The sequence below is a fragment of the Mustelus asterias genome, chromosome 14 (genome assembly GCF_964213995.1).
Source record: "Mustelus asterias chromosome 14, sMusAst1.hap1.1, whole genome shotgun sequence".
In the NCBI taxonomy this organism is placed as follows: Eukaryota; Metazoa; Chordata; class Chondrichthyes; order Carcharhiniformes; family Triakidae; genus Mustelus; species Mustelus asterias.
This window is the reverse complement of record NC_135814.1, coordinates 91,965,956-91,991,695: the sequence shown is the minus strand read 5'-3', so window position 1 is coordinate 91,991,695 and position 25,740 is coordinate 91,965,956. Positions and strand designations below refer to the sequence as shown.

General features: G+C 44.8%; 1 protein-coding gene across 5 annotated transcripts in view; it reads left to right on the top strand.

The window, feature by feature from the left end:
- The window catches only part of LOC144503876 (receptor tyrosine-protein kinase erbB-4-like), a 1,146,325-nt gene that overhangs the window by 741,990 nt on the left and 378,595 nt on the right, over positions 1-25,740 (top strand). For all 5 annotated transcript variants that reach the window (XM_078228891.1, XM_078228890.1, XM_078228889.1 and 2 more), the window contains exons 10-13: positions 8,084-8,157; positions 10,562-10,652; positions 16,271-16,470; positions 20,127-20,259. In XM_078228891.1, coding sequence (XP_078085017.1) covers positions 8,084-8,157; positions 10,562-10,652; positions 16,271-16,470; positions 20,127-20,259 — 498 coding nt within the window. The remainder of the gene's footprint in view (positions 1-8,083; positions 8,158-10,561; positions 10,653-16,270; positions 16,471-20,126; positions 20,260-25,740) is intronic.

Genomic DNA, 25,740 nt, shown 5'->3' with positions numbered 1-25,740 from the left:
GTACACTTCTTTGCAGTAATCCGTTCTGTTCAGTATGACGATGGCCCCTCCTTTGTCTGCTGGTTTGATGACAATGTTGCGGTTGGTCTTGAGAGCGTGGATGTGTGACAGATTTGGGGGTGGGACCTCTGGAATTGGGACTCCAGAGCCATCTTGGCTAAGCCAGAGTTCCTTCCTGTCATTGTTAATTTCTGGCCCCATGATGACATGTTGCTTGTAATATTCTGCATGAGCCTTTCTGAGAGTTGTTAAGATTAACAAAGAAGATTGCTGTGGATGGAACAACAGAGAGTTTACTGAGTGTAGCCCAACAGGACATGAAAAGAAATAGAAGCAGAGTTAGTCTATTCAGCCCCTTGTGCCTGTTCTGACATTTAATCGGTTTCAATTCCACATTCCCGCACATCGCCCTTATCCCCTGATTATGAGAGATTTAAAAAATCTACTTCAGCCTTCAATATATTCATTGATGGAGAAACCACATCTGGAGTAGAGAATTCCAAGGATTCACAACACTTTGGGCCCGATTTTACCATTGCGTCCACGGGCGCGAAAACGTGTTAAAGTCGGGTGTGAGGCCATTAACGCGATCCGCGCCTGCATCCGCGCAGATTGCCACTTTACCAAAACCCGGGAATGGCAGCGATTTGATTCGCGCCCAAAACGGGCGCAACGACGATTTAAATGCATTTGCATGCATTTAAATTGAATTAATTAACTGCCCGTCCAACTTTATCAGCATTTTCCCCTTTACCATCGCGTTTGCTAATCCGGAACCGCGCCGTAATGGACCTGCTAAATAAAAGTCTGAATCGAGCGCTCCAGCTGCTGAAGAGCGCGCTCTGAGCTTCCAACGGCTCCTTGACTCAGATCAGTGGTGGGGGTGGGGGGGAGGAAGGAGGCGGGTCAGATCATTCTCTGGTTGGGTGGGGGAGGAGGAGAGTGAGGTCAGATCGTTGTCTGGTTGGGGGGGGAGGAGGAGGAGGCGGGTCAGATATATCTCTGGTGGGGGGGGGGGTGGGGGGAGAGGGCCGATCATTGTCTGGTGGTAGGGGGGAGGGCTGATCGTTGTCTGGTGGTGGGGGGGAGGGCTGGTCGTTGTCCGGTGGGGAGGGAGGAGGAGGCGGGTCAGATGTTCCTCTGCAGGGAGGGGGAGTGAGGCCAGACCATTCTCTGCTGGGGTGGGGGGGGGGGCGGTGGGGAGTGAGGCCAGTTCGTTGTATGGTGGGGGTGGGGGTGAGTGAGGCCAGACCATTCTCTTGGGGGGGGGAGGAGTGAGGCCAGATCGTTGTCTGGGGGGAGGGGAGGAGGGAGGCGAGTAAGATGTATCCTGGGGGGGGAGGCCCGAACGCTCACTGGTCCGGGGGGGGCAGATGGATCTCTGGTGGGGGGGGGGGTGCAGATGGATCTCTGGTGGGGGGGCAGATGATCTCTGGTGGGGGGCAGGGGGATCTGCTGCCACTCTGCGGGCGATCGGTGGGGAGGGGAGCAGGGGTGGCAATCAGTCTGGGTAGTGGGGGGTGGATAAGGGGGACAGTGATGTGTGTGGGTAGTGGGGGGGATGGGTAAGGGGGACAGTGATGTGTGTGGGTAGTGGGGTGGGTGGATAAGGGGGGCAGTGATGTGTGTGGGTAGCGGGGGGGAGATGGGTGGATAAGGGGGACAGTGATCTGTGTGGGGGCCATCGCTCCCGCTTTTCGTTCCCGGGCCGCTTTCTCTGCTTTCTGCGGCCCGGGAGCGATCTGACACGGGCGCGCTTTTTCAAATTTTTTCCTAACTGCGCATGTGCAGTTCAGAGCTCCGATCGTTTCGGCTGCGCTAAGCCCCACCCACAGCGCGAATGGGACTGGAGATGTTTTTTTCAGGCTGAGTGCGTATGGGGGCGCCTGAAAGCTGATTTCGAAGCCGGATCTGCATTACGCCCAGATTCAGCACTTAGAATGAAAATGGTAAAATCGGGCCCTTTGAGTCAAAAAGTTTCTCCTGATCTCAGTCCTCAATAATCGACCCGTATCCTGGGACTGGGCCCCTGTGTTCTAGATTCCTCAGCCAGGGCAAAGCCCCTCAGAATCTTGAATGTTTCAATGAGATCATCTCTCATTCTTCTAAACGCCAGATAGTATTGGCCCAATTTACTCTGTCTTCCATCATAGGACATTTCTCTTCTCCCGGGAACGCAAGGAGTGCATCTTTGCCGTATTAACACCAATGCAAGGATATCCTTCCTTAAATAGCTTGGGGAGAAAGATACCATCTGTGGGACTGGGGAAGTAGGAAGGAGAGTTCAGCATTTGAAGTTCCTCTACTTCTTGGCTTGTCAGATTGGCTGGGGGAAAGTAAACCCTCGCTCTGGGACTGGTATTCAAATTTGCTCATGAAAGTGAGCAGATTTATTGGCCATGGTTTTACCGGCTCGCCCTGCCCATCGATTTCTCGGCTCTCATTTTACTGGCACCGGATATCCGGCGTGGTCAGCTTCACCTATTTCAGGCAAGAAGCTGAATAATTTATTTTCAATATAGTTAAATGGGGGTGGGGTCTATGGGGGTGGGGCCTGAAAGGGGTGGGGCCTATGGGGCTGAAGGGGGCCCAATCAGGGAGGGAGGGCCTGCTGCCTTTGTGCAGGCAATTGGGGGAGGGGGGGTTTGGGGAGGGGGGGGGCTCGCTGGTGCTCTGCAGGCGATTGGTGGGGGGGGAGGGGGGGCCGATATTTCTGGGTGGTGCGAGGCTTGCAATCGGCTGCGGACCCCCGTGATAGCTGGGGGGTTGTGGGGCGGGTTCTTTGAGGCTGGCTACAGCAGCAGAGGCCTGGCAGATCCCTTTCTCTCTCAGTCAGGCCTCTGCTTTTGCAATTGCGCATATGCAGCCACAAAGGTCTGCACATGCGCAATGGCTCCCTCTAGCTTGCTAGAGCAGGCTGGCTGGTGAGTGAAGCCCACTGCCTCGAGTGGGAACAGTCTAGTCCATTTTTCATGCACTAAGTGCATAAGATTGGGAGTAAAGACAAAAAACGGATCTGAAGCTCTCCCACTTTCACACGAGCTGAACACTTGGAATCTTTCTCGTAAAATTGCCCCCACTGTTTTTTGAAATCTGCCCATGTAAGTACCTCCCACTGAGCTGCCCAACAAAAGCTGAGAATCTTGGATCAGGGTGATTTTTGTGCCCCAGACATCCAGGGTGAGACGAGCGAACCCAGTGCCAGATGGTTGAGGACATTCAGCACCTCGCCACTTGCTTCTGCCCAAAATGCAGGCCCTCCTTGCATTTTTGATTTGATTTTTTTTGGCAGATAAGTGAAGGAGAAATGTCACGTTGACAGGTAGGGATAATTAGATTGAGCTACCTTTTGAACAGTTGATGGCACAAGTTTCAAATTAACTCTGACAAGCTTCAGTGTCCAGCCGCCGGGAAGATGATGTGATGGTGAAATTCTCTTCTTTCGTTGCTGATATTTGATTTTTAAAATATATATATGATATACACGGTTGCCAACCCACTGAAGGATTATATTCTTCTCAATTTGCAAAAATTGTAATTTTATTATTCGGCCACATTTGGTCGATACTTTACTGAGTATGACAATTACTGAATCCTGATGTTTGTATGGCAGCCTGATGCTAGACTCATAATACGCAGCTCATTAGTTTGAATCCCTCTGTGGATATTTGTGATGTTAATAAATGTGGTAATTTGTGAGTGAGCGTCACAAAATAAAATGCTGCTTGCTGTAAAATCCTGAACTGGTTCACTCATGTTTCACAAGGGAGAAACCCCACTCCCAACTCCGTCTGCTTCATCCAGCCTACAAGTGACTGCAGTCCCACACTGCAGTCTTAATGCCTTTTGAGGTGGCATTCCACACAGCCTTGACCCTATCCTGGAAACATTGCCTTTTTTAAAACCTTCAAGTCCTGGGCTGTGCAAAATGGCCAATTTAATATGATCACGCCTCATGATTTTGAATGAAAACAATAAACAAATGAAGCGTAAAGTTAAATTAACAGATAAATTCATGGTGGATTTGAAAAGGGCAGGTTGCACCAAGCAAAAGAAAAATCGCTACTTGGTAAAAGTATTAACTGAAGCCTCTGCTTAAATTAAATAAAGCTGGCCTTGCAGCAGTATAGGCCCAGATTCTTGTTCCCGGGTCACCTATGCAAGAATCAGAAGGTGAGCCAGCTCGGTGAACCCGACCTTTAAAAATGTCCACCCACAGGTTGGATTTTTGTTTGGGGGGAGCCATGGGAGACATTGGGAGGCAGGCTGAAATATGAACTAAAGAATGAGTGCGGAGACTGCGATTAAATAAGTAAGAAGAAAATGAAAAACCGCCCTCACCACCCCCATCCTTTCTCACACTCCCTGTGCCCTATCCATGCTAGCCAATGTCAACTCATACCCCTTCACCCACTGCCCATGGCTCCTCAGATCCACCATGTTAATCCATCCCCCTCTATCCATGCCCATATACCAACATTTTGCCAACTCATACCTACCCATTCCCACCATCCTTACTCTCTCTAAGCCAACTCATCTAGAATCCTCAGGCACGTCTTTGACATCTTTGACACTTCCTTGACAGCTTTGACAGATGGACAGTTCTTTAACTGTAAAAAGTTCACTTTTAACAATTTTACGGGGAATCCCAGGTCACTCTTCAAAGAGGTACTCAGGCTATCCAAATCAATCCACCAAGTTCAGACCTCCTCTTACCTGTTTTAAGCTGTACACTCCTGGCCTTCCAAAATCCCACTTCAGTGGAGGCAGCTGGTGGTTTAAATGACCAGCTGCCACCGTGAATTGCACATGTGTGAACCCCGGGCCAAATCCATACCCAACTCCAAGAAGCTGGGAAATGCTGGGCTCAGGGGTGGGACTTAGAAATTGCGGCCATTTCCGCGATTTTCGCCATGACAGAAATCTGGGCCACAGTATGTAATGTAATATTGCTACATAACCTCCCTCTGTGACTCCCTGAGATTTTGGCATTCGTGCAACTCTGAACTTTTAAGTATCCCTTAATTCCTTTGCACTACCACGTCTTCCATGCCATCTGGGCCCTAAACTCTGGAATTCCCTATTTAAACCTCTTCCTCCTTTAAGTCTCCTTAAAACCTACTGTTTGACCAAACCTTTGCTTACCTGCCCTAAAATCTCCTATGGTTCGTGTCAATCTTTTATTATGTTTTAGTGACATACTTTGAGTCATTTTACTCTGTTAAAATGACTCAATGCTGTATAGATACAAGTTGCAGTGGCAAGTGGGTCCTTATTGTAACATCATACTTGAAATAAGTCACCCCAGACAATGCAGCAATCCTGAACTACTGCTTTTACCTCACAATCTTCTGATTCAGAGAGTGCTAGCAACTGAACCAAGACTAACACCCTTGAAGGGTACATTTTGTGAACTTGTGCTTTGAGTATTAGTACGCATACACCAGGAATTCAGGACTGGAGGGCAAATTCAGTTTCTGTGCCAAAATTCCAGATATGAAATATTGGAGTGAGGAGCTCAGTACTCAGAGTACCTTTTGGAAATTCAGGTATGAAGGTTAATGACCTTGACACAGGAACAAAATGACATGGTTTGTTTCATTCAATACGAGGAAAGCCAACATAAAGTGTACCCATAACTTAAGATACTGGCCCTTCTCCCATTGCATCTGCCATGTAAGTGCATGTTTTCACTTGTCGTTGGCTTATACTACGGAATGTTTTTGAGACATTAACATTCTTGGTCATATTTTATTAGCTTTCTAAGTGACATTAATGATGCTTGTTGATACTTAAACGACATCAAACAAATAATTAACCAAAGTGTGAGAGATGTGAGAGAAATGTTTGGTGCCAAGCTGTTTGCCTCCTTTGCCCTTGGAATTTGTCTCAAAATTCCTGATAAGTCACAGCTTTCAGATCGCGGCCATGACCAATCACTTCACTGTTTCACAATGCGGGCAGTATATTCCCAGCTCTGGATTCCCGCTAAGCTGTGTAGGTGCCTCGCCATGCAACAGTCCAAGAGGTAACCCGCAGGTCTTGTTCTGTGGTAACTAATGCTGAGTAAAAAAATTTAAAAGGGCAGCACACCAGGAAAAAAAACTGCTGCCAGAACAAGTATATTGCAAAGACAACATTAGTTTACTACGCACAAAAATAACCCCCAAAGCACTCAGGCTGCATGTGAATGGGTTACATTTGTGTTTGTAATTGTTTCAGAGAACACTGCCCTATCACTGTAATCTCTTTTAGATCTACATAGAATCATAGAATCCCTATCGTGCAGAAGAGGCCGTTCGGCCTATCGAGCCTTCACTGACTCTCTGACAGAATATCTTCCCCATGCCCTTTCCCTTGCATTATCCCTGTAAACCCACACATTTACCATGGCTAATCCATCCAATTTACACATCTTGGGACCCTAAGGGACAATTTAACACAGCCTAACCTGCACATCTTTGGACTGTGGGAGGAAACTGGAGCACCCGGAAGTAACTCATGCGGATAACGTGCAAGCTCCACATAGATAGTCACCCAAGGCTGCAATTGAACCCGGGTACCTGGAGCTGTGAGGAAGCAGTGTTAAACACTGAGCCACCAAGCCGCCCTACATCCCTCTGGAATCTCTGCAATCCTCCAATTTTGGCCTTTTGCATGTGCTTGGTTTTGATCATTTCAACATTTTTCTTCAGTTATCTATTCCTTAAGTTGTGAAATTCCCTCTTTGCACCTTATCAGCTCACTTCTCTCCTCTTTTGTAGCTGCCTAACTCTTTGACCAAGCATTTGGTCACCTATCCTAATATCTCCTTATATAGCACAATGATAAATTTTCTTTTGACAGTGCTCCTGTGAAATACCTTGGGATGTATTCCCACATTAAATGTGTTATATAAATGCAAGTTGCAGAAACAAATAATTACACTGTAAGTACAGTGAGATGTGAACTATTACATTGCTTCAACTGTGGTGTGATTAGCTGTGCTGAGATAAGTTGAAGCTTTCAAAGATAACGTGAACTTTTATCACACCAGATGGTTAGCTCTGTTGTATCCAAGGCACACTTGACCTCTCTCCTATTCACAACATTAATTTCTATATGTATGCTTACCTCACCACCAGCTCACTCAACCCCTTCCCCTACCTCTAATTGTCAGACCACTTGTGCAACTTACAGTACAGGATGAGTAGAAATTTCTTCCAACTAAATAAAGCCATTGTCTCCAGTTTCCCCAGCAAACTCTGTTCCCTGACTACTCCCTCTCTCTGGCAGCTATTTGAGGCTGAATCAGGTTGTTCATAACTTTGGTGTCATATTCAATCCCGCAATGAGCTTCCAACCATAAGTCCACATTTTGACTAAGATTGAGTGCCCATTTCCACTTCCCTAACATCTGCTTCTGCCTCAATCTGCTGCTGAGATGCTCATCCATGCCTTTTTACCTCCAGAATTAGCGAGTTCAACATGCTCCTGGCCAGCCTTCCACATTCCATCCTCCATGAACTTGAAGCTTTCCAAAGCTCTTCTGTCCAAGTCCCAGTTTGCACCAAGTCCCATTCATCCATCAGCCTTGCACTCACTGACCTACATTGGCTCTGGGTAAGGCAACACCTTGATTTTAAAATTCTCATCCTTGTTTTCTTGTCCCTCCATGGCTTCACACATCCCCATCTCTGTAATCTCCTCAAACCCTAGAACCTTCCAAGATATCTGCACCCTTCTAATTCTGGCCTCTTGAACGTCCTTAATTTTAATCACTCCACCATTGGTGGCTATACCTTCAGTTGCCTAGGCCCTAAACTCTAGACTTCCCTCTCTAACTTCTCCATCTGACACCCTCACATGCTTCTTTGGAGCATTACTCACAATCCACTTCTTTTGACCAAGCTTTCAGCTAAATGACATGTTTCCTTCTTCTGTGACTTGGTATCTATTTTGCTTTGGAACACCCCTGTGAAATGGCTTGGGTGTTTTACCAAGTCAAAGGTGTTATATAAATGCACGCTGTTGTTGTTGCCGGCTTATCAGAATTGCTTCTGTGAGGCAACTGCTTAATGGACTGCCTCTCCTTTCTTTCCAGTGACCCCTATCATAATATTGCTGCTTTGGATCCAGAGAAGCTGAACGTCTTCCGGACTGTGCGTGAGATAACAGGTAATGAAAACCCGGCAGGCTTCCACCACCGCCTTTAAATTATTAACATCTACTTTACAGCTTTTCAAAAGCAACTTGTATCACAATGAAACTCCTGTTACTGTAAGAAAAGAATGACCTTTTCATTGATGATCTCCATCGGTTCATCTCACCACATCTCACAATTCATTCTTTCCACAGAAAGGCATCAAATATGTTTAACCCATTGATATTAGCCATTTCCATGTTTTTCCTCAGCAACTGATCTCCAACTCTATTGCTCTTTGAGCAAAAAACACCCCTTCTTCCACCTAAATTCCCAAATTTTTCTTTCATGTCTCCTGGTTTTTGAGCCCCGCTGTCTACATTTTATGGGTCTTGGAATTGACTTTAAGATTGCAGTGATGTTTTATCATATCCTGATTCCAGTTCTTGTTGTTTAAATACGAAGCTATTACTCACACAATATGGTCTCTTGGAAGGAAGTGTGGTCAATCTACCTTCTCTTTATCAGGGGGCTCCAAAGTGTGGCTTGTCCAAACCACAAGTCGCTGACATCCAGACTGGCTCCTATGGACTGTCATTAGCAAGAACGACAACAATGTAGTTTCATAGATTTATGCTAAAGCTACAACACACAAGTGAGATCTTATGGCTCAGTAAGTAGACCTGTACCTCTGAGCCACAAGCTCCACGTTCAAGTCCCACTCCATTTGAGCGTTCCTTGTTGTAAACATTTATGGAGCTTGTGGGCGCACTTGTTGACCATGGGAAGGATGTTAATGATGCTACTCTACAGGTTGATGATCAGCCTGCTAATCTTGCCAACACTTGCCCATGATTCCCAAAATGAACAAGTGCGTATGAAGATATGAAACAAATAAAAAAACACATGGAGACGGTGTTTTCATCACTTGTGTGTTAAAAACTTCCAAGTTTGTTGGTGAAACAGAAATCAAGGCGCAGAGCTTTGAGAGTTTTATTGAATTGTTCAGTCTCACAGATCTCCTCCCAGTGTCCCAGCTGTTCCCTATTTATATTCTTTTTAATATGAACCAAAAATAAATTAAACAAAAATAGCCTGGTGGGGCATGGAGCTAAAATCAAATGGCAAAGGAAATTTAACTTACTCCACCAAAATGTCATACCGGGAGTAATGATGCACCCGGTGGGGTGGTGGCTCTTTAATCCCACCTAAGCGGACTGTGGTGAAAATGTTCCAGAATCACTGCTGTATGGTATGGAATATTCCCCAGATCCGGGGTGCATTTTGCCTTTCCACGTCACAGGAGGACTGGTAACTAGAAGACACAGATTAAGGCGATTGCCAAAAGAACCGCATGACACGAGAAAACTTTTTTTTTAACATGTTATGATCTGGAATGTACTGCCTGGAGGGTTGGTGAAAGCAGACTCAATGGTAACTTTCAAAAGGAAATTAGGTAAATACATAATGGGAAGAAAGTGTGGCTATGGGGAAAGAGCATTTGGGACTATTTGGATAACAAGCACAGACACAGTGAGTGAAATGGGCTGCTTCTGTGCTTTATAATTCCATAATTTTATGACTCTCTTCACCTCAGTTGCTGCATGAAAACCTATTTTGTTTCATTTCTTTTGTTGGGAAAATGACTCCATGCATATGGAGGATACGGTCACAATGAAATTTGACATAGCAGTCAGTTGCAGTACAAATGAAATGTAACTTAGTTCTTCTAACTCCTGCTTCACCGGCTGATTTTTTTTGTTGTAAACATTTATGGAGCTTGTAATCATGCTTATCCATTTATTATTCAGGACCTCAGTCACACATACTGTCCTGTGTGTGGCGTGATGTTGCAGTGTGACCAGTATCCACTGACTTTCAATGCTCATGTTCTTGTGGTGCAATGGGTAGTGTCTCTACCTCAGATCCAAGAAGCTCCAGGTTCATGTCCCACCCCAGGACTTGATGGCCAAGGAAGGTGCATTCATAACACGGTCAAACAGGTTGAGTGTGTCGACCTGTAAATCCTTCCAAACACACCAATGGCTAGCGGTAAGAGTGGGAGAGACTTCTGGTCAGCCGTACTTGATGTGGAATGGCGCCCCTCAAGCTATAAGCCCCTGGCGACAGGCTAGCGACCTGTTCCAGGAATTACTAGCTACGAAAACAGATAAAAGTCTGCCTTAGTGCACCACTAGGTGCGGGAGGAGAATTAGAATGGAATTCAATGCTTATGATTTTTCAGCTCTGGAACTACATTATAAACAGGATAGCTTAAGCACAAAGTAATCAGAAGCAGTATTATATTCAGGAAAAGTAATAGAGGAGTAAAATCTTTGATGTTGTCCAATTTACTTACCTACCATATTGCACACTCGACCTGAGCAACCCATTCTATTACAACAGTCAAGGATCTTGATTTTGGTTTTTGTGCACTAGGTTTTCTGAATATTCAGTCGTGGCCAAGAAATATGACAGATTTCAACGTATTTGCTAACCTGGTGACAATAGGTGGTCGAAGTCTGTACAGGTAAATCAGTTCTTTAATTGTTATCTATGTGCAACTTGCTTCCATAGTTCTGTGAGCGTGACAGGCGAGTGGTTGTGGTCCAAAATTGTGGCTAATTGTGAAATTAAATTCAACAAATCTGGTTATTTGTGAAAGCTGACTATGAAAGCTGTCAGATTTTTATAAAATCCAAAGGAGACAATGGCCTAGTGGTATTATTACTAGACTATTAATCCAGAAACTTAGCTAATGCTCTGGGGACCGGGTTCGAATCCCGCCACGGCAGATGCTGGAATTTGAATTCAATAAAAAATATCTACTGATGACCGTGAAACCATTGTTGATTGTCGGAAAAACCCATCTGGTTCACTAATGTCCTTTAGGAAAGGAAATCTGCCGTCCTTACCTGGTCTGGCCTACATGTGACTCCAGACTCCACAGCAATGTGGTTGACTCCCAACTGCCCTCCAAGGGCAATTACGGATGGGCAATAAATGCTGACGAACCAGCGACACCCATGTCCCACAAATGAATAAAAATGGGCAGATGGAATTTAACTCTGAAAAATGTGAAGTGATACACTTTGGAAGGAGTAATTTGACAAGAAAGTATTCAATGTTTGGTAGGACACTAGGAAGTTCTATGGAACAAAGGGACCTTGCAAATGGGACTTTTTCAATTACCTTTATCAATCTGGAGTCATAGATTACAAAAGCAGGGAAGTCATGTTGGAGTTGTATAGAACTTTGGTGAGGCCACAGCTGGAGTACTGTGTTCGTGCGGGCTCGATGAGCCGAGGGGCCTCTTCTGCGCTGAATGATTTTATGACTGTATGAAATGTATTCCCAGTTCTTTACATTTCAGTACACTCGAGACAACTGGAGTTGAGTAACAAATGCAGGCTTGCTGATGTTGCCCAAATTCTAGCAAAAAGTTTTAAAGGTTCCACAAGCAATTTTTAGGTAGTGCTATTTTTTGGTTCGCTATTTGGTATTTTCTCTCCTCCCGTCATGTGTAACAATCCCAGATCAGGTTTGGGACGTAGTTAGCTGAGATTCATCAGCAGCATTGTTACCTATGAACCAGAAGGTCAGGGGTTCACATCTCACTCCAGTGGCTTGGGCACAGAATCTGGACTGATGTTCCAATGCTACACTGGCAGAGGTGTAAACTTTCAAAGGATTTGTTAAACCGAGACCCAGCCTGATCTTTTATCTGAACTCAAAAGATTCCATGATACTAGTTAAAGAGGTCACTCTCCGGTGATCTCGCCAATATTAATCCCTGAACAAGCATCATAAAAATGGATCATCGGGTCATTGCTGCTCATGGGATCCTGCTGTGCAAAAATTAGCTTCCTAAAATCACAACAGCGACTACATCTCATTGGCTGTAAAGTGCTTTGCAGCATGAGGAGATCACAAAAGGCACTAAAAAGACTATATAACAAAATCTTTCTTCGGCGAATGTCTTGTACTTTTCAGCCACTGTCAGCATCTGCATTCTTGGTTATAATTTAGTGTGGAGCTTCCTTGAAATATCATCAATACCTTCTTCATCTTAGAACAGAGAAGATTAATGTGTCCACAGGCAGCTTACGGGTTAGTCTACTCTACCCTTCTTGTGTGGCACAGTCATTTCCAGATAAGCTGAAAACGTTGGGCCGCCCAAACTTCTTGTTGAACCCCACACTGCATCTTTCTGTTCCATGGGAGGTTATCACAGTGACACTGCTGTGGACATTCCCCTGCTCATTATCTTTTGCACTTTTAGCTCTGATGAACCTTTGGGGCTGTTGCTAGTGGGAGGATTCACAATGCAGAAAGAGGCCATTCAGCCCATTGAACCTGCACCGACAACAATCCCACTCAGGCCCTATCCCCGCAACCTCATGTGTTTATCCTCTAATTCCCCTGACATTAAGGGGCAATTTAGCATGGCCAATCAACTTAACTTGCTCATCTTTGGACTGGGGGAGGAAACCCACGCAGATACGGGGAGATTGTGCAACTTCAAACAGACAGTGACCCGAGGCTGGAATTAAACCCGGTTCAATGAGTTCGATGTGATGGCTCTTTATTTAATCAAAGTGAAGTTGTGGGGAGCACAAGTGCCTGTTGGTTGCATTTTTTACATTATAGGAGAAATAACTTTAAACAGAAGAGAAATGAATCATAGTATTGTAGCAATAAAATGGAGGATAACTAACTTGCAGCCTAAGGCTTAATGTATATTTCAAAATTAAAAGTCTTATGTTTGTGCAAACCTGCTGTCAGCTTTTCCATTTGAAATTCTTACATCTGCGCTTATAACACAAACTGTGCAAACTTGCTACATTGTAATTACATCATCCCACCAGTGGAGGCACCGCTTTTGTATGTGCAGTATGACAGTGGACATATACCGTAAGCCTTTGGGTCCTCCAGGATAAATTAGTAAACCAGGTAAAGTTGCCCCAGGCTCACTCGCTTACAACCAGTGAGAAAGGTGAAGACTGGTTGATATCTAATTGAAAGGATGAAACTCTAATCCATCCCCTCAAAATATTGAAATTATACAATGCAACATTTGTTTTTGAATGCTTCAAGCATTTATGATGAATGGATTGAAAGCTCCATTAGAATATCAGAGACGGGAATTGTAAAGAAGACCATTAAGTATTTGCCAGGTAAAGTCCTCCGAGTGTGATTCCAGGGTAACAGTCATCATTTGAGAAAGGGCAGAAAAGAAATGACAGGCTCTCCGTATGTTTCCTTTCATATTCAGCCTTCCCTAACAGAAGGGTACCTGTAAGCCATCAGGGTCAGGTGAAGCCATAAACAAACCTTCCAACGAACCACTTGACAATCGTATTCTAAAGCTTCCATGTCATCTTGCCAGTTGCTTTGAGCAGCTAATTACAAGTTAGCGAATTGGCCAGCAGAATGAGATCATTACATTGCCCCAACACACGTGCACCCTGTAGACCTACATCTGATGTCAAACTGACATGTTGCCTTTTGGAAATGCCCTGAGCTGGAGCACGCTGTTAAAATAATGATGCAGACAGCAACTGACGAGATGGGCTGGAATGGCTGCAAGCTTCCACACAATATGTATTTTCTTTCGCAATTCAGTTAATTACAGTACTTGCTTTAATTGCAGGGGTTTTTTTTTTAGCATTTCTCAAAGGAATACAGACACGATCACACCATGTACATCCAGCTTTGCATCTCAATTATTCACCATGGGCATGTAGATCCTGTGGTTACAGACAATCAATGTCATGTGCACTGGTAGGAGTGAAATGCTTTCTCTTGACAGGGACTTCCTACCAGAACTAAATCCTTTCACACATAAAATAACAGACAAGAAAGTATACTACCAACCACCAAGCTGCTTTAGGCAGCAGCTCCCAAAGCTGCAAGATCCCCATCAAATCACACATCATACTGATTTGGAACAATATTGCTGTTCCTTCATTGTCATTGAGTCAAAATCCTGGAACACTGTAGCTGGCGGCACTGTGGGTTGACTTCCACCACACGGGTTGCAGTTCAAGAAGATCATAGGATCATTGAATCCCTACAGTGCAGAAGGAGGCCATTCAGCTCATCAAGCTTGCACCGACCACAATCCCACCCAGACCCTATTGCCGTAACCCCACATACTTACCCTGATAATCCCCCTGACACTAGGGTCAATTTAGCATGGCCAATCCAGCTAACCCGCACATCTTTGAACTGTGGGAGGAAACCAGAGCACCCGGAGGAAACTCACGCAGACATGGGGAGAATGTGCAAACTCCACACAGACAGTGACCCGAGGGCGGAATTGAACCCGGGTCCCTGGCACTGTGAGGCAGCAGTGATGACCACTGTGCCACCCCAAAGTCGATTCTGGTGGGTCCATTACTCCAAGTATAGGGATGGGCAATAAATACCGGCCTTTCCGGTGATATGCGCATCTTAACGATAAACAAAAGGGAATGGTGCAATGAGATGGTAACGATTGGAATCTGGATTCAAAATAATCCTCAGATGTAAGAGTCTTATGTGGAATTAGTTGGGTGTTTGATTGTATGTTTCGGGGCATGATGAGAGTTGGAAGATGGAACGGTTTTGTCTGGTTCCTAATGGGCACGGTATTAAAACTGTCCTTAACTTACTCCGTATTGGAAACCTCCCTCACGCTGGCATGGTCAAACAACCCACTGGTATGGCTGGGGATTGGAACTGAGAGACTTTGAGGCAGAGCTGACGGACGCTTGATGCTGACTCAAAATGTGCAGTGATGCATAAAATATTCTCCTGTTGAAATATATCGGGGGCCATTCTCCCAAAAGAATTCTAAGTGTTGAATTCGCATGAAAACTGGAGTAGATCCCGCTGTCATTTTCAGCGGGATTTTCAAAATGAATCTCCCTCACTCTGTGCATTGCAGAATCCACTAGTGTGAATCTCATTAAAAATCAGTGTGTGGAGCCTATTCCTGCTGCAGAGGCCAGTAGCATAGTGCTGAGTGGGCCTTGCGCATGCGCCAATCTGTCAGTGCCGGGATTGGCACATGCACAGTAGCCCCGCACTGCTGGCCTTGTGATCCCGCATCACTGGCTGTTTGGCCCCCGCACACACCCCCCCCCCCCCCCCACCACCTGATCGCTGGCCCCCTGAACATGACTGGGCCAGCCTCGATGCCACCGCCCCCCCCCCCCCCCCCCACTCCTCCCAACCGGCAGCCCCGATCTCCAATTCAGCCCCCCCACCTCTCCCAGCAGCCCTGACTCATCCCCGCAGTCCCCCCCCCCAGCAGACCAACACCCCTCCACCCCGATGGCCAGCCCCGATCGTTGGCCTCCCTCCCTCCGTCACTGATCCTAGTGCAGACTGGCAGCGGGACCACCCACAGATTTCACCCTCCATAGAGGCCCTGCTGCCTATAGGCCCCATCCCATTGGCACTGCTCGATGCCCAGTGGGCCATGCTAAGATGCCACTGGGCATTGCCACTTTGCCCCTTGGGCATTCCCCCTTACCCCTGACCGTCTGAGGGCCCTCGATGGGCCCCCTTCATTCCAGGGTGGTTGGGCCGCTAGCTCCCTGCAAGTGGGGAGCTGTTGTAAAACCCGCTGTAGTGATACACTCTTGGCGGTGGGGGGGGCGGTGGGGAGGGGGGAGAGAGGCTAGCTGGCCTGGAGATTTCAGTCCCGGGCTCGCTAATTATAGGTAAAATACATTCAAATCACGATTTAAATAAATTATGCAGCTCCGCGCCAATTTCTGGTGTCGGCTAACAGCGTCGGAAATCCGGCTACGGGAGGCCGTGGTGCCCAGCAGGGAGCCTGCTAAACGGCCTCCGCTTGAGTCGCTCAGCCCGTTGCGAATCGCCCCCACTACATTTGCAACAAAAGAAAATTGCTAAGACTATTAGAGCGCAAACAGAGGCGGTGAGGTTTTCCAAAGGCATGCAGCTACTGTCACATACTTGCTGTACCTATCGAGAAATCATGGGCATGAGATGCTAAATGACCCACTAATTTCTGATGGGCTTCTACTGAGGCTCCCAGTCACAATTTGGAAAATGGTGCAGTGGATGTCCTGTGATGTATGACAGATATGTGTTCTAATTCACAACGTGTGTGTGTTTTTCCCCTTTGCGCAGTGGGATTTCGCTGCTGATTCTGAAGCAACAATGGATCACATCTCTACACTTCCAGTCTCTGGTGGAAATTAGTGCGGGCAATGTGTACGTGTCTGACAACCCCAACCTGTGCTATTATCACACAGTCAACTGGACTGTGCTCTTCAGAACCAGTTTGCAGAAACCCGTCATAAAGAACAACAGAAATTCACAGAATTGCAGTAAGTAGCACCAGTCAGGGAAAAGACTCTGGGCAGGAGCAGTTTTAACCCAATCAACTCATTGGGAAATTTACAGAATTACACACTACTTAATTTTATTTATTGCAGAGAAATATCGGATGGGATTTAATATTGATGTTCCACCCAATCCTGTGGGATTTCTGGCCAGCGAATTAAGTTAAAATTAATCCCTATGTTTCTTTCCACCTTATTCTACCTTGTTGTACATTCGTTCTTTAAATTATCTTTCTATGGGGTATATGAACACAGGGATGTGCCAAATGAACAATTGCTACTTGTTGCTACAATTTTGAACAGGGAGCGAGAAACTTGAAAGGAGTACACTTTCCATTTTCAGGATGAATAGGACGGCACAGTCAGAAGGCAGGATAAAAGGAGAAAGGGCCAAGTCTTCTAATGAGTAGCAATCGTCGTCAGATTGCCACTCTGTTCCTATTTTGTTCACACAGTGCCAGAGCTCTGCATTTGTCACCTGGACTTCTGAACCAAACGGTAGAGTGGAAGATGGAACAGCAGATAGGGTGGCAGGAAGGGTATAGTGTCAGCTGGGCAGGGCAAGAGGGCGGGTGAGTAGGGTGCTGAGGTCAGGTGGGGGGACGTTGGAGGGTAGAAGGGAGTTGGAGTGCCGTGGGGAGAGTCAGCGGGGTCAGAGAGTCTGGGGGTTTCAGAGAGTTGGGGGGTTCGAAGGGTTGTTGAGGAAATTTTTGTCAAGAATGTATACTATTCTTTTGTGCATCTTATCTAAAATGAACCATTCTTTTGGTTTCCCATTGTGCCTCATCTCACTTTCTGTCCACTCTTCAAAAGGTGAGGAGAATACACACGATCACTCATGAGGTCACAACAGGACTTCACACTTCCAAGCTTCTATAATCAGCGGTACTGGTTCTTTGAGTCATGGGAAATGAGGGGACCTCTTGTAGGAGTGACCAGTGTCACTGAATACAAGAATGTAATCAGTGCATAAAAATGCCCAATTAGTCACAGTACAGTTGATAAATGTAATTAACTTGTGATATATCTTGATATAAGATAGTGCAGTGCGTTGCATCCTTGGCCAGTATTTTACCGCCTTGCCTGCCCTGGAATCGGGACGGCGAGGCTTGCAGAACGGAATCCTCGGGCGGGATTTTATGAGCCTCGCCCGACTGAGGTCATAAAATCCAAGCACTTGACCCTGGCCGGAAGCTCTGGGTTCAAGTTCCACTCCAGAACTTGATGGCCATGGAAGGTGCATTCATAATGCAGCCAAGCAGGTCGATTATCAACATTGAAATTATTCCCATACACCTGTGACAGGCAGTAAGAGGTGGAGAGTCTTTGGTCAGCCATATACTTGATGCAGAATGGCAGCCCTCAAGCAATAGCCTCTGGCAGCAGGTTAGTAAGGAAAATGTGGCTATGGAAATAAAGATGAGCACATGCTTATGTGTCGCTAGGCAGGACGAGAATGAATAAGAAATATCTTGTACATAGTAAGGCATTGTGAAGTGATCAGAATTCAAGCTACAATGGATTACCAGTAGACAGCACCTCTCTACTGAAATTGAATAGAGATTCTGAAGGTGATGGGCACAATTATTTTTTAATTGTATTGCACAATATATACAGAACAGAAACAGACCAGTTAGTCCTCAAGCAGTCTCTTCCCATTCTGAGTACCTAATTGAAGCATTTCATGCTATGCTCTTTTCTCTTTTATCTAGTTTCCTTTCAGAAGTATTTAAGCTGTTTGCTAAAGTAGCGGGTTCCTCATTGTAACAAATCTGAGTAAAGACTCCTTATTCACTGCTAGATTTATTAATGATGGTCTTGTATTAATGGTGCCCAGGTTTGGATTAAGGTTAGGTCCCATAAGTAGAATCATTCTTTCCACAACTGCCCTGACCAACCCTTCATTATTTTCAAGGTGTCTTATCAGTTTATAAGTTCATGAGCTCGTAAGATATAGGAGCAGAATTAGGCCATTCGGCTCCGCCATTCGATCATGGCTGATATGCTCCTCATCCCCATTTTCCTGCCTTCTCCCCATAACTCTTCTACCCTTTACCAATTAAAAATCTGTCTAACTCCTCCTTAAGTTTACTCACTGTCCCAGCATCCACTGCACTTTGGGGTAGCGAATTCCACAGATTCACAACCCTTTGGGAGAGTTCTCTCAATGTCTTCTAAAAGAATAGCATTCCAACCTGTTCCGTCTTTCCCAATCGCTGCCCTTGTTTGCATCACCCAAATGCTTCACAGTATGGAGACCTGAACTCCACACAGACTTCCAAGTGTAACCTGACCGTTACTTTTCTGAGGTGCAGGTAATGTTTCTGGTTTCCTATAAAGTCCCTCACATTAACCTGTGTTGAAGTTAATTTGCTGCATGACTGTCCCAGTATCAGCAACAATCCCCAATTCAGCCCCTCGACAAAGCTGAGATGAGGGGAAACGGTGTAGTGTAGTGTTACCATGGCAACAGAGAGATCAATGTGAGGGTACAACATGTCGCTGCAACCTGTGATGTCTGTGTCAAGCCTAGTTTATGACGAGTGACTGACTAAGATCCCTGAAGCAGCTGTGAGCAACAGTTCCATTTGCATTTGAAACCAATCTCACTTTTCTTGCTTTAATTATTATGCAGTTTACAAAGAGAATTTATAATGAGGTACATTGGAACAGAAATCCAATGCTGCTCATAGCCCTGGCCGTAACTTATAACATTGCTGGTTTAGTGGGCTATTAGGTCAGCCACACATAAATATAAGTTGCATCCCACAGTTTTTCACACTGTGTTTCCCTATCATCTACAGTCCCTTACTTTTCTCACAGTCAATATCCTACATGAAATAACTCCTCAGAAGCCAATGTCCCTTCACCAGATTCCCTTTATTTACATACTCAATTCCATTCCTGAGAGGGCTCCAGGTACAAAGTCAGAATCCAGAGTGTCAGTAGCCCTGACATTCCTCGATATATATACTCCCTGGGCAGGCAATCATTACCAATCTTGTTGGCAAACCAAGTAAACTAACTCAAATTAATGAGGGGATAAATTAAAAGGGGCAGCTCCCAAAAAGGAACAGGGGAAACCACCCTGAAACAAAAGACAAAGTGGAAAGGAAACTTAAAACATCAAATCAAAACGTGACTAAAGGAGTCAATAATGCACCCCAGTCCCTGCGGTGCCCAGCAGGCATGGAAGGCGTTAACGGTGCCCTCGGACACCACATGCTCCCTCCCCAGGGACATCCGGCCGTGAATGTAGCCGCGGTAGAGGGGCAGACATTCGGGTCGGATGGCCCACTGGTTGTCTGCTGCCTGAACCTGTAGATGGCAAGCTTTGCCAGGCCCAGATGCAGGTTCACGAGGAGGTCCTCCTCCTTCCCGGCCCCCTCCACACCAGGGCAGGCAATCATTACCTCAATCGGGGAGATCATACTCCAAGAGGCCAATCTGAAGGGCCTCATTGAGGTCATTACACTACACCTTAGCTTATATTTTGAATTAGAGGTCTGTCTTTCTATTATATCGGAGACCCCAGGCAGTGTGTATAATACTCTGTTTAATGATGACGACTGATTATAAAGTTGATATGGATTCTGGTAACTGGGCTGATTTGTCGAGTGAGATTCTTGTTTCTTTCCCAGCTTCTGACAGGATGATGTGTGATCTCCTGTGCTCTGATGATGGCTGTTGGGGTCCAGGCCCAAACCAATGCTTGTCGTGCAGATTTTTCCGTAGGGGCAGGACTTGCATTGAATCGTGTAACTTGTATGAAGGGTAAGTCTGGTAAAAAAAGAAAGGACTTGCATTTCTGTGGCACCTCTCAACAACAACTTGTATTTATACAAGTACTTTTCATGTAATAAAATGTTCCAAGATGCTTCACTAGAGTATGCTAAAGCAAAGTAACATAAGGAGATAATAGGTCAGATTCAATTCAATTTAGTTCAATTCAAATGTTATTACCCAATTGGAAATTCATTGCAGTTATATTGCTTGTTTATTAAAAAATCACATGTAAAAGCATAATTATTCATGAAAATAAAAAAAAGACCAAAAACATGATCAACAAGATAGATTTGAACATGTGTCTTTGTGGAGGAAAGTTTTTTTTGATTTGTTCATGGGATATGGGAGTCACTGGCAAGGCCAGCATCCTTAATTGCTCTTGAGAAGTTGGAGTGAGCTGCCTTCTTGAACCGCTGCAGTCTATGTAGTATATGTACACCCACAGTGCCCATAGTGAGGGGAATGCCCATAGTGAGGGGAGTTCAAGGATTTTGACTCAGCAACACTGAAGGAACGGCGATTTGGTTCCAAATCAGGAATATGTGTGACTGGGAGAGGAACTCGCAGATATGGAGTTCCCTCTTCTATCCTTGTCCTTCTAGATGGCAGAGATTGTGGATTTGGAAAGTGCTGTCCGAAGGAGGCTTGGTGAGCTGCTTCAGTGCATCTTGTAGATGGTACACTGGAAATTATAGGCTTGGTGAGCCTGACATCAATGGTGGGGAAGCTTTTGGAGAAGATACTGAGGGACAGGATATATGCACACTTGGAAGAAAATTAACTAGTTAGTGACAGGCAGCATGGTTTTGTACGGGGAAGGTCACGTCTCACCAACTTGATTGAATTTTTTGAAGAGGTGAGAAAGATAATTGATGAGGGAAGGGCTGTGGATGTAGTTTATATACACTTTAGTAAGGCGTTTGATAAGGTCCCTCATGGCAGACTGGTACAAAAACTAAATTCACATGGGATTCGGGGTGGGCTGGCTTGGATGGATGCAGAACTGGCTTGGTCATAGAAGACAGAAAGTAGCAATGGAAGAGTGTTTTTCAGAATGGTTTTATACGGGGAAGGTCATGTCTCACCAACTTGATTGAATTTTTTGAAGAGGTGTAGCTCTGTAGCTACATGTAGTTACATCTGTAGCTCGTGGTGTTCCGCAGAGATCAATGCTGGGACCTCTGTTGTTTGTAGTATATATAAATGATCTGGAGGAAAATGTGGGTGGTCTGATTAGTAAGTTTGCAGATGACACGAAGATTGGTGGAGTTGCTGATAGTGCCGGGAATTATCAGAGGATACAATAGGACATAGGTTAGAGACTTAAACACAGAAATGGCAGATGGAGTTTAATCCAGACAAATGCGAGACGATGCATTTTGGAGGATCAAATTTAGGTGTGAATTATACTGTAAATGGCAGAACCCTTAGGAACATTAGCATACAGAGGGATCTGGGCGTGCAGGTCCACAATTCCCTAAAAGTGTCAACACAGGTGGTCAATGTAATTAAGAAAGCCTATGGCATGCTTGACTTCATGCAGTTCTGGTCACCACACCACCAGAACGACATGGAAGCTTTGGAGAGAATGCAAAGAAGGTTCCCCAGGATGTTGCCTGGTCTCGAGGGCATTAGCTATGAGGAGAGGTTGAATAAACTAGAATTGTTTCCACTGGAAAGACGGAGGCTGAGGGGAGACCTGATAGAGGTCTACAAAATTGAGAGACATAGACAGGGTGGATAGTCGGAGGCTTTTTCCCAGGGTGGAAGTGTCAATTACAAGGGTGCACAGGTTCATGGGAAAAGTTTAAGGGAAATGTGCGGGTGAAGTTTTACACATAGAGAGCGGTGGGTGCCTGGAACGCACTGCCAGAGGAGGTGATGGAAGCAGACACATTGAAGACATTTAAGAGGCATCTGGATGGGTACATGAATAGGGAGTGAATAGAGGGATACGGACTGAGTCAGGGCAGAAGGTTTTTTTAAAAAGTTTAGTTAGGGCATCATGATCGGCACAGGCTTGGAGGGCCTGTTCCTGTGCTGTACCTTTCTTTGTTCTTTGTTCTACACACAGCTGCTCCTGTTCGTTGGAGGTGGAGGAAGTGAATGTTGAAAGTGATGAATGGGGTGCCAATTAGGCAGACTGTTCTGTCTTGATAGAGAAGCAAAAGATGTTTAGGAAGAACATTCCAGTGCTTAGGATCTAGACAGTTGAAGGCACCGTCACCATACAGCAATTAAACCTGGGCATGCTCAAGAAGCAAATATCAGATTAGGGACGATGTCATGGAGTGACCATAACAGGAAAAGAGAGGCCAGAGTGAACGTAGGCCCCTTAGAGAATGAGGGAAACAATAATGGGGAACCAGGAGTAAATAAGTACTTTGCATTCGTCTTCACGTTGAAAGACACCAATATCATTCCAAAAATACTAAATAATCATGGCAGAGGTCAGGGAGGAAATAAATACAATAACTATCACTAGAGAAAAAATACTAAGGAAACTAATGAGGTTAAGGGCTGATCAGTCCTCTGGACCGGATGGCTTACATCCTCGGATATTAAAGGAAATAGCTACATAGATAGTGGAGATGCACAGGTAGTAATCTTCCAAGAACTTTTAAATTCTGGAGAAGTCCCAGAGGATTGGAAAACTGCCAATGTAACACCTTATTCAAAATGGGAGGGAGACAGAAAACAAGCAACAATAGACCAATTAGCTTAACATCTGTTATTGGGAAAATGTTAGAGTCTATTATAAAGGATGTAATGGTAGAGAATTTAGAAATACATAATATAATTAAGCAGAATCAGCATGGCTTCGTGAAGGGGAAATCAAACTTGACAAATTCATGAGAATTATTTGAAGTGGTAACGAGCAGGATCAATAAAGGGAAGCCAATAGATGTAATATACTTAGATTTCCAAAAAGCATTCGATAAGGTAGTGCACAAAAGGCTACTTAATTAGATAAGAGCCTATGGTGTTGGGGTTGTATGTTAGCATGGATAGAGAATTGACTTACTAGTAGAAATTGGAGTGTTAGGATAAGAGGGGCACTTTCAACCTCTAACTAATGGAATGCCACAGGGATCAGGCCTGGGGCTACAATTATTTACAATATATATGTTAACATACAATAAATATTAATGACTTGGATGAGGGAAGAGAATGTACTATTACCAAATTTGCAGATGACACAAAAATAGGTAGGAAGGCAAGTGGAGAGGATGACATAAAGGGGGCGATCTTACCATCACAGCCCGCCAGCTGATGGGCAGATGAGCCAGTAAGATTGTGAGAGAGCTGATAAATTGATGGACCTACTTCTGCTCTGATGTCTTATGGTCTTCTGGGCTGTGGGTTTCTAGTTGTATATATATTGACACAAGAGACTTCTGCCCTGTTGCTGATAGGCCTTTTCCGTCACTTTGTCTGGCATGGATCTCACCCCTTAATCCAGGTTCCCCATTAAAAAAACATTTCTTTTTATCTTACTATTTCACTCCCAATCCCTTTCTAAAAAAACAAAGCCAGTGGCAAAATAATTGTCTTCCAATGTTATTTTTGCCGAAATGTAGCTTGTACAATTTGCTATAATGTCACATCTTTGATTCTAATTAAAGTCTAGATGGATTGTTTACAATTAGGAACTTCTAATTGTGCAAGGAAAATGATGGAATTAATATAAGGAGAGAGGTGAATTTAGAAGTATGCATTTCCCTTGATAGGAGTAAAAATTTAACAATTATTATTTATCATGAAAAACAGCTGTGAATTCAAACAATGTACATTGTCTTTAATTAAAGCAGCTTCATTACAATGTAATACTTTCTTATTAAATATCATTTGGCTCTGCATAAAAACTCTCTAATTTAATTTGTTTCGAAAATGTTGTTGGGTACAACATCTCCTGAAATTTGACTACACATTTCCAGCTGTTTATCCGATTACTTTTTCATTAAAATATAAACTCCCAATGAAACTGTGTCCACCTGAATCACTCTGTTACATCCCTAATAAATGCTGAATCTGGACAATCGGCACTCTATAACCAAGAGGGGCACATTACGGAGATGATTGGAGTAATCCACTTGCTCCTCGTATTACTGGTCAGGACAAATTATTCATCTGCTTGGAGATGGCCCTGAAATATTCTGAAATAAAAGGCTCGGCTGAAGGTATCTACTTCCAGGTTAAAGTGTACCTTGTTTCTGTAGCAAAAAGACTCATCACCCAGTTATATGAGGGTGACTCCAGACGGTCCCGGCAGGCATTGACCACCATTTGGACCTTGATTTTCTGTTTGGAGACAGGAACCTGATGCCTGGATAATTTCCGGGTCCCAGTCCCGTACCACTTTGTCAAATGTGAATGCCTTAATTGGTCTGGAGCGCTAAGTGTTACATTTGAACATATGAGTGGCACAGTGGGTAGCACTGCTGCCTCACAGCACCAGGTCACTGTCTGTGTGGAGTTTGCACATTCTCCCCATGTCTGCGTGGATTTCCTCCGGGTGCTCCGATTTCTTCCCACAGTCCAAAGATGTGCAGGATAGGTTGGTCTGCCATGCTAAATTGACCCTACTGTCAGGGGATTAGCAGGGTAAATATGTGGGATTGAGGAAGTAGGGCCGAGGTGGGATTGTGGTTGGCGCAAGCTCGATGGGCCAAATGGCCCCCTTCTGCACTATCGGGATTCTATGATTCGATGAACATACGTACAAATTAATCAGGGGTAAGCTTTTCAGCCCCTCAAGCCTGCTCTGCCATTCAATAAAATCATGATTGATCTGATTGTGGCCTCAACTTCGCACTCCATCCCACCTCAGATAACCTTTGACTCCTCAGTTACTCAAGAATCTATCTACCTCTGCCTTAAAATTTTAATTGACCATGCCTCAACTGTTCTCTGGCAAAGAAAGTTCCAAAGATTCACAACTCTCTAAGGGAAAATATTATTTTCTTCTCCATCTTAAATAGGACACCCCCTATTTTTTAATTCAAATTCCATCAGCTGCCAAGATGAAATTTGAATCTGTGCCCCTAGAGCAATGGCTTTGTACCTCTAGCTTGTTAATCCAATGGTGACTCCGGTATGCCACCATCTTGGAGGCAGGGACTGCCTGTAGAACACGAGTGCCAAAGGCAGATGGTAGCCATGATGGGGCGTGCCGTTGTCTTGCTGAAGAGGTGAAGCGGCACCTCAAAAACATTGCACCCTTAATGCACAAGAAATTGCCAAAAACAATGAAAAGAAAGGAAGTGGGTTTGATCTAGTGCTAGCTCCCCCAAGTCCCAACATTTTTCAGCTTTAAAGAAGAATCTTTAACTTTTGCCCCCATTGAATTCTACTACTGTGGACTATCATGCACTAGAGTATTTGGGTTTGATGATTTTTCAATTGAAAAATGCCTTCTCGCCATCCTGTTGATCTCTTAACCAGTTTCTGAAAGACATTAATTGGAGA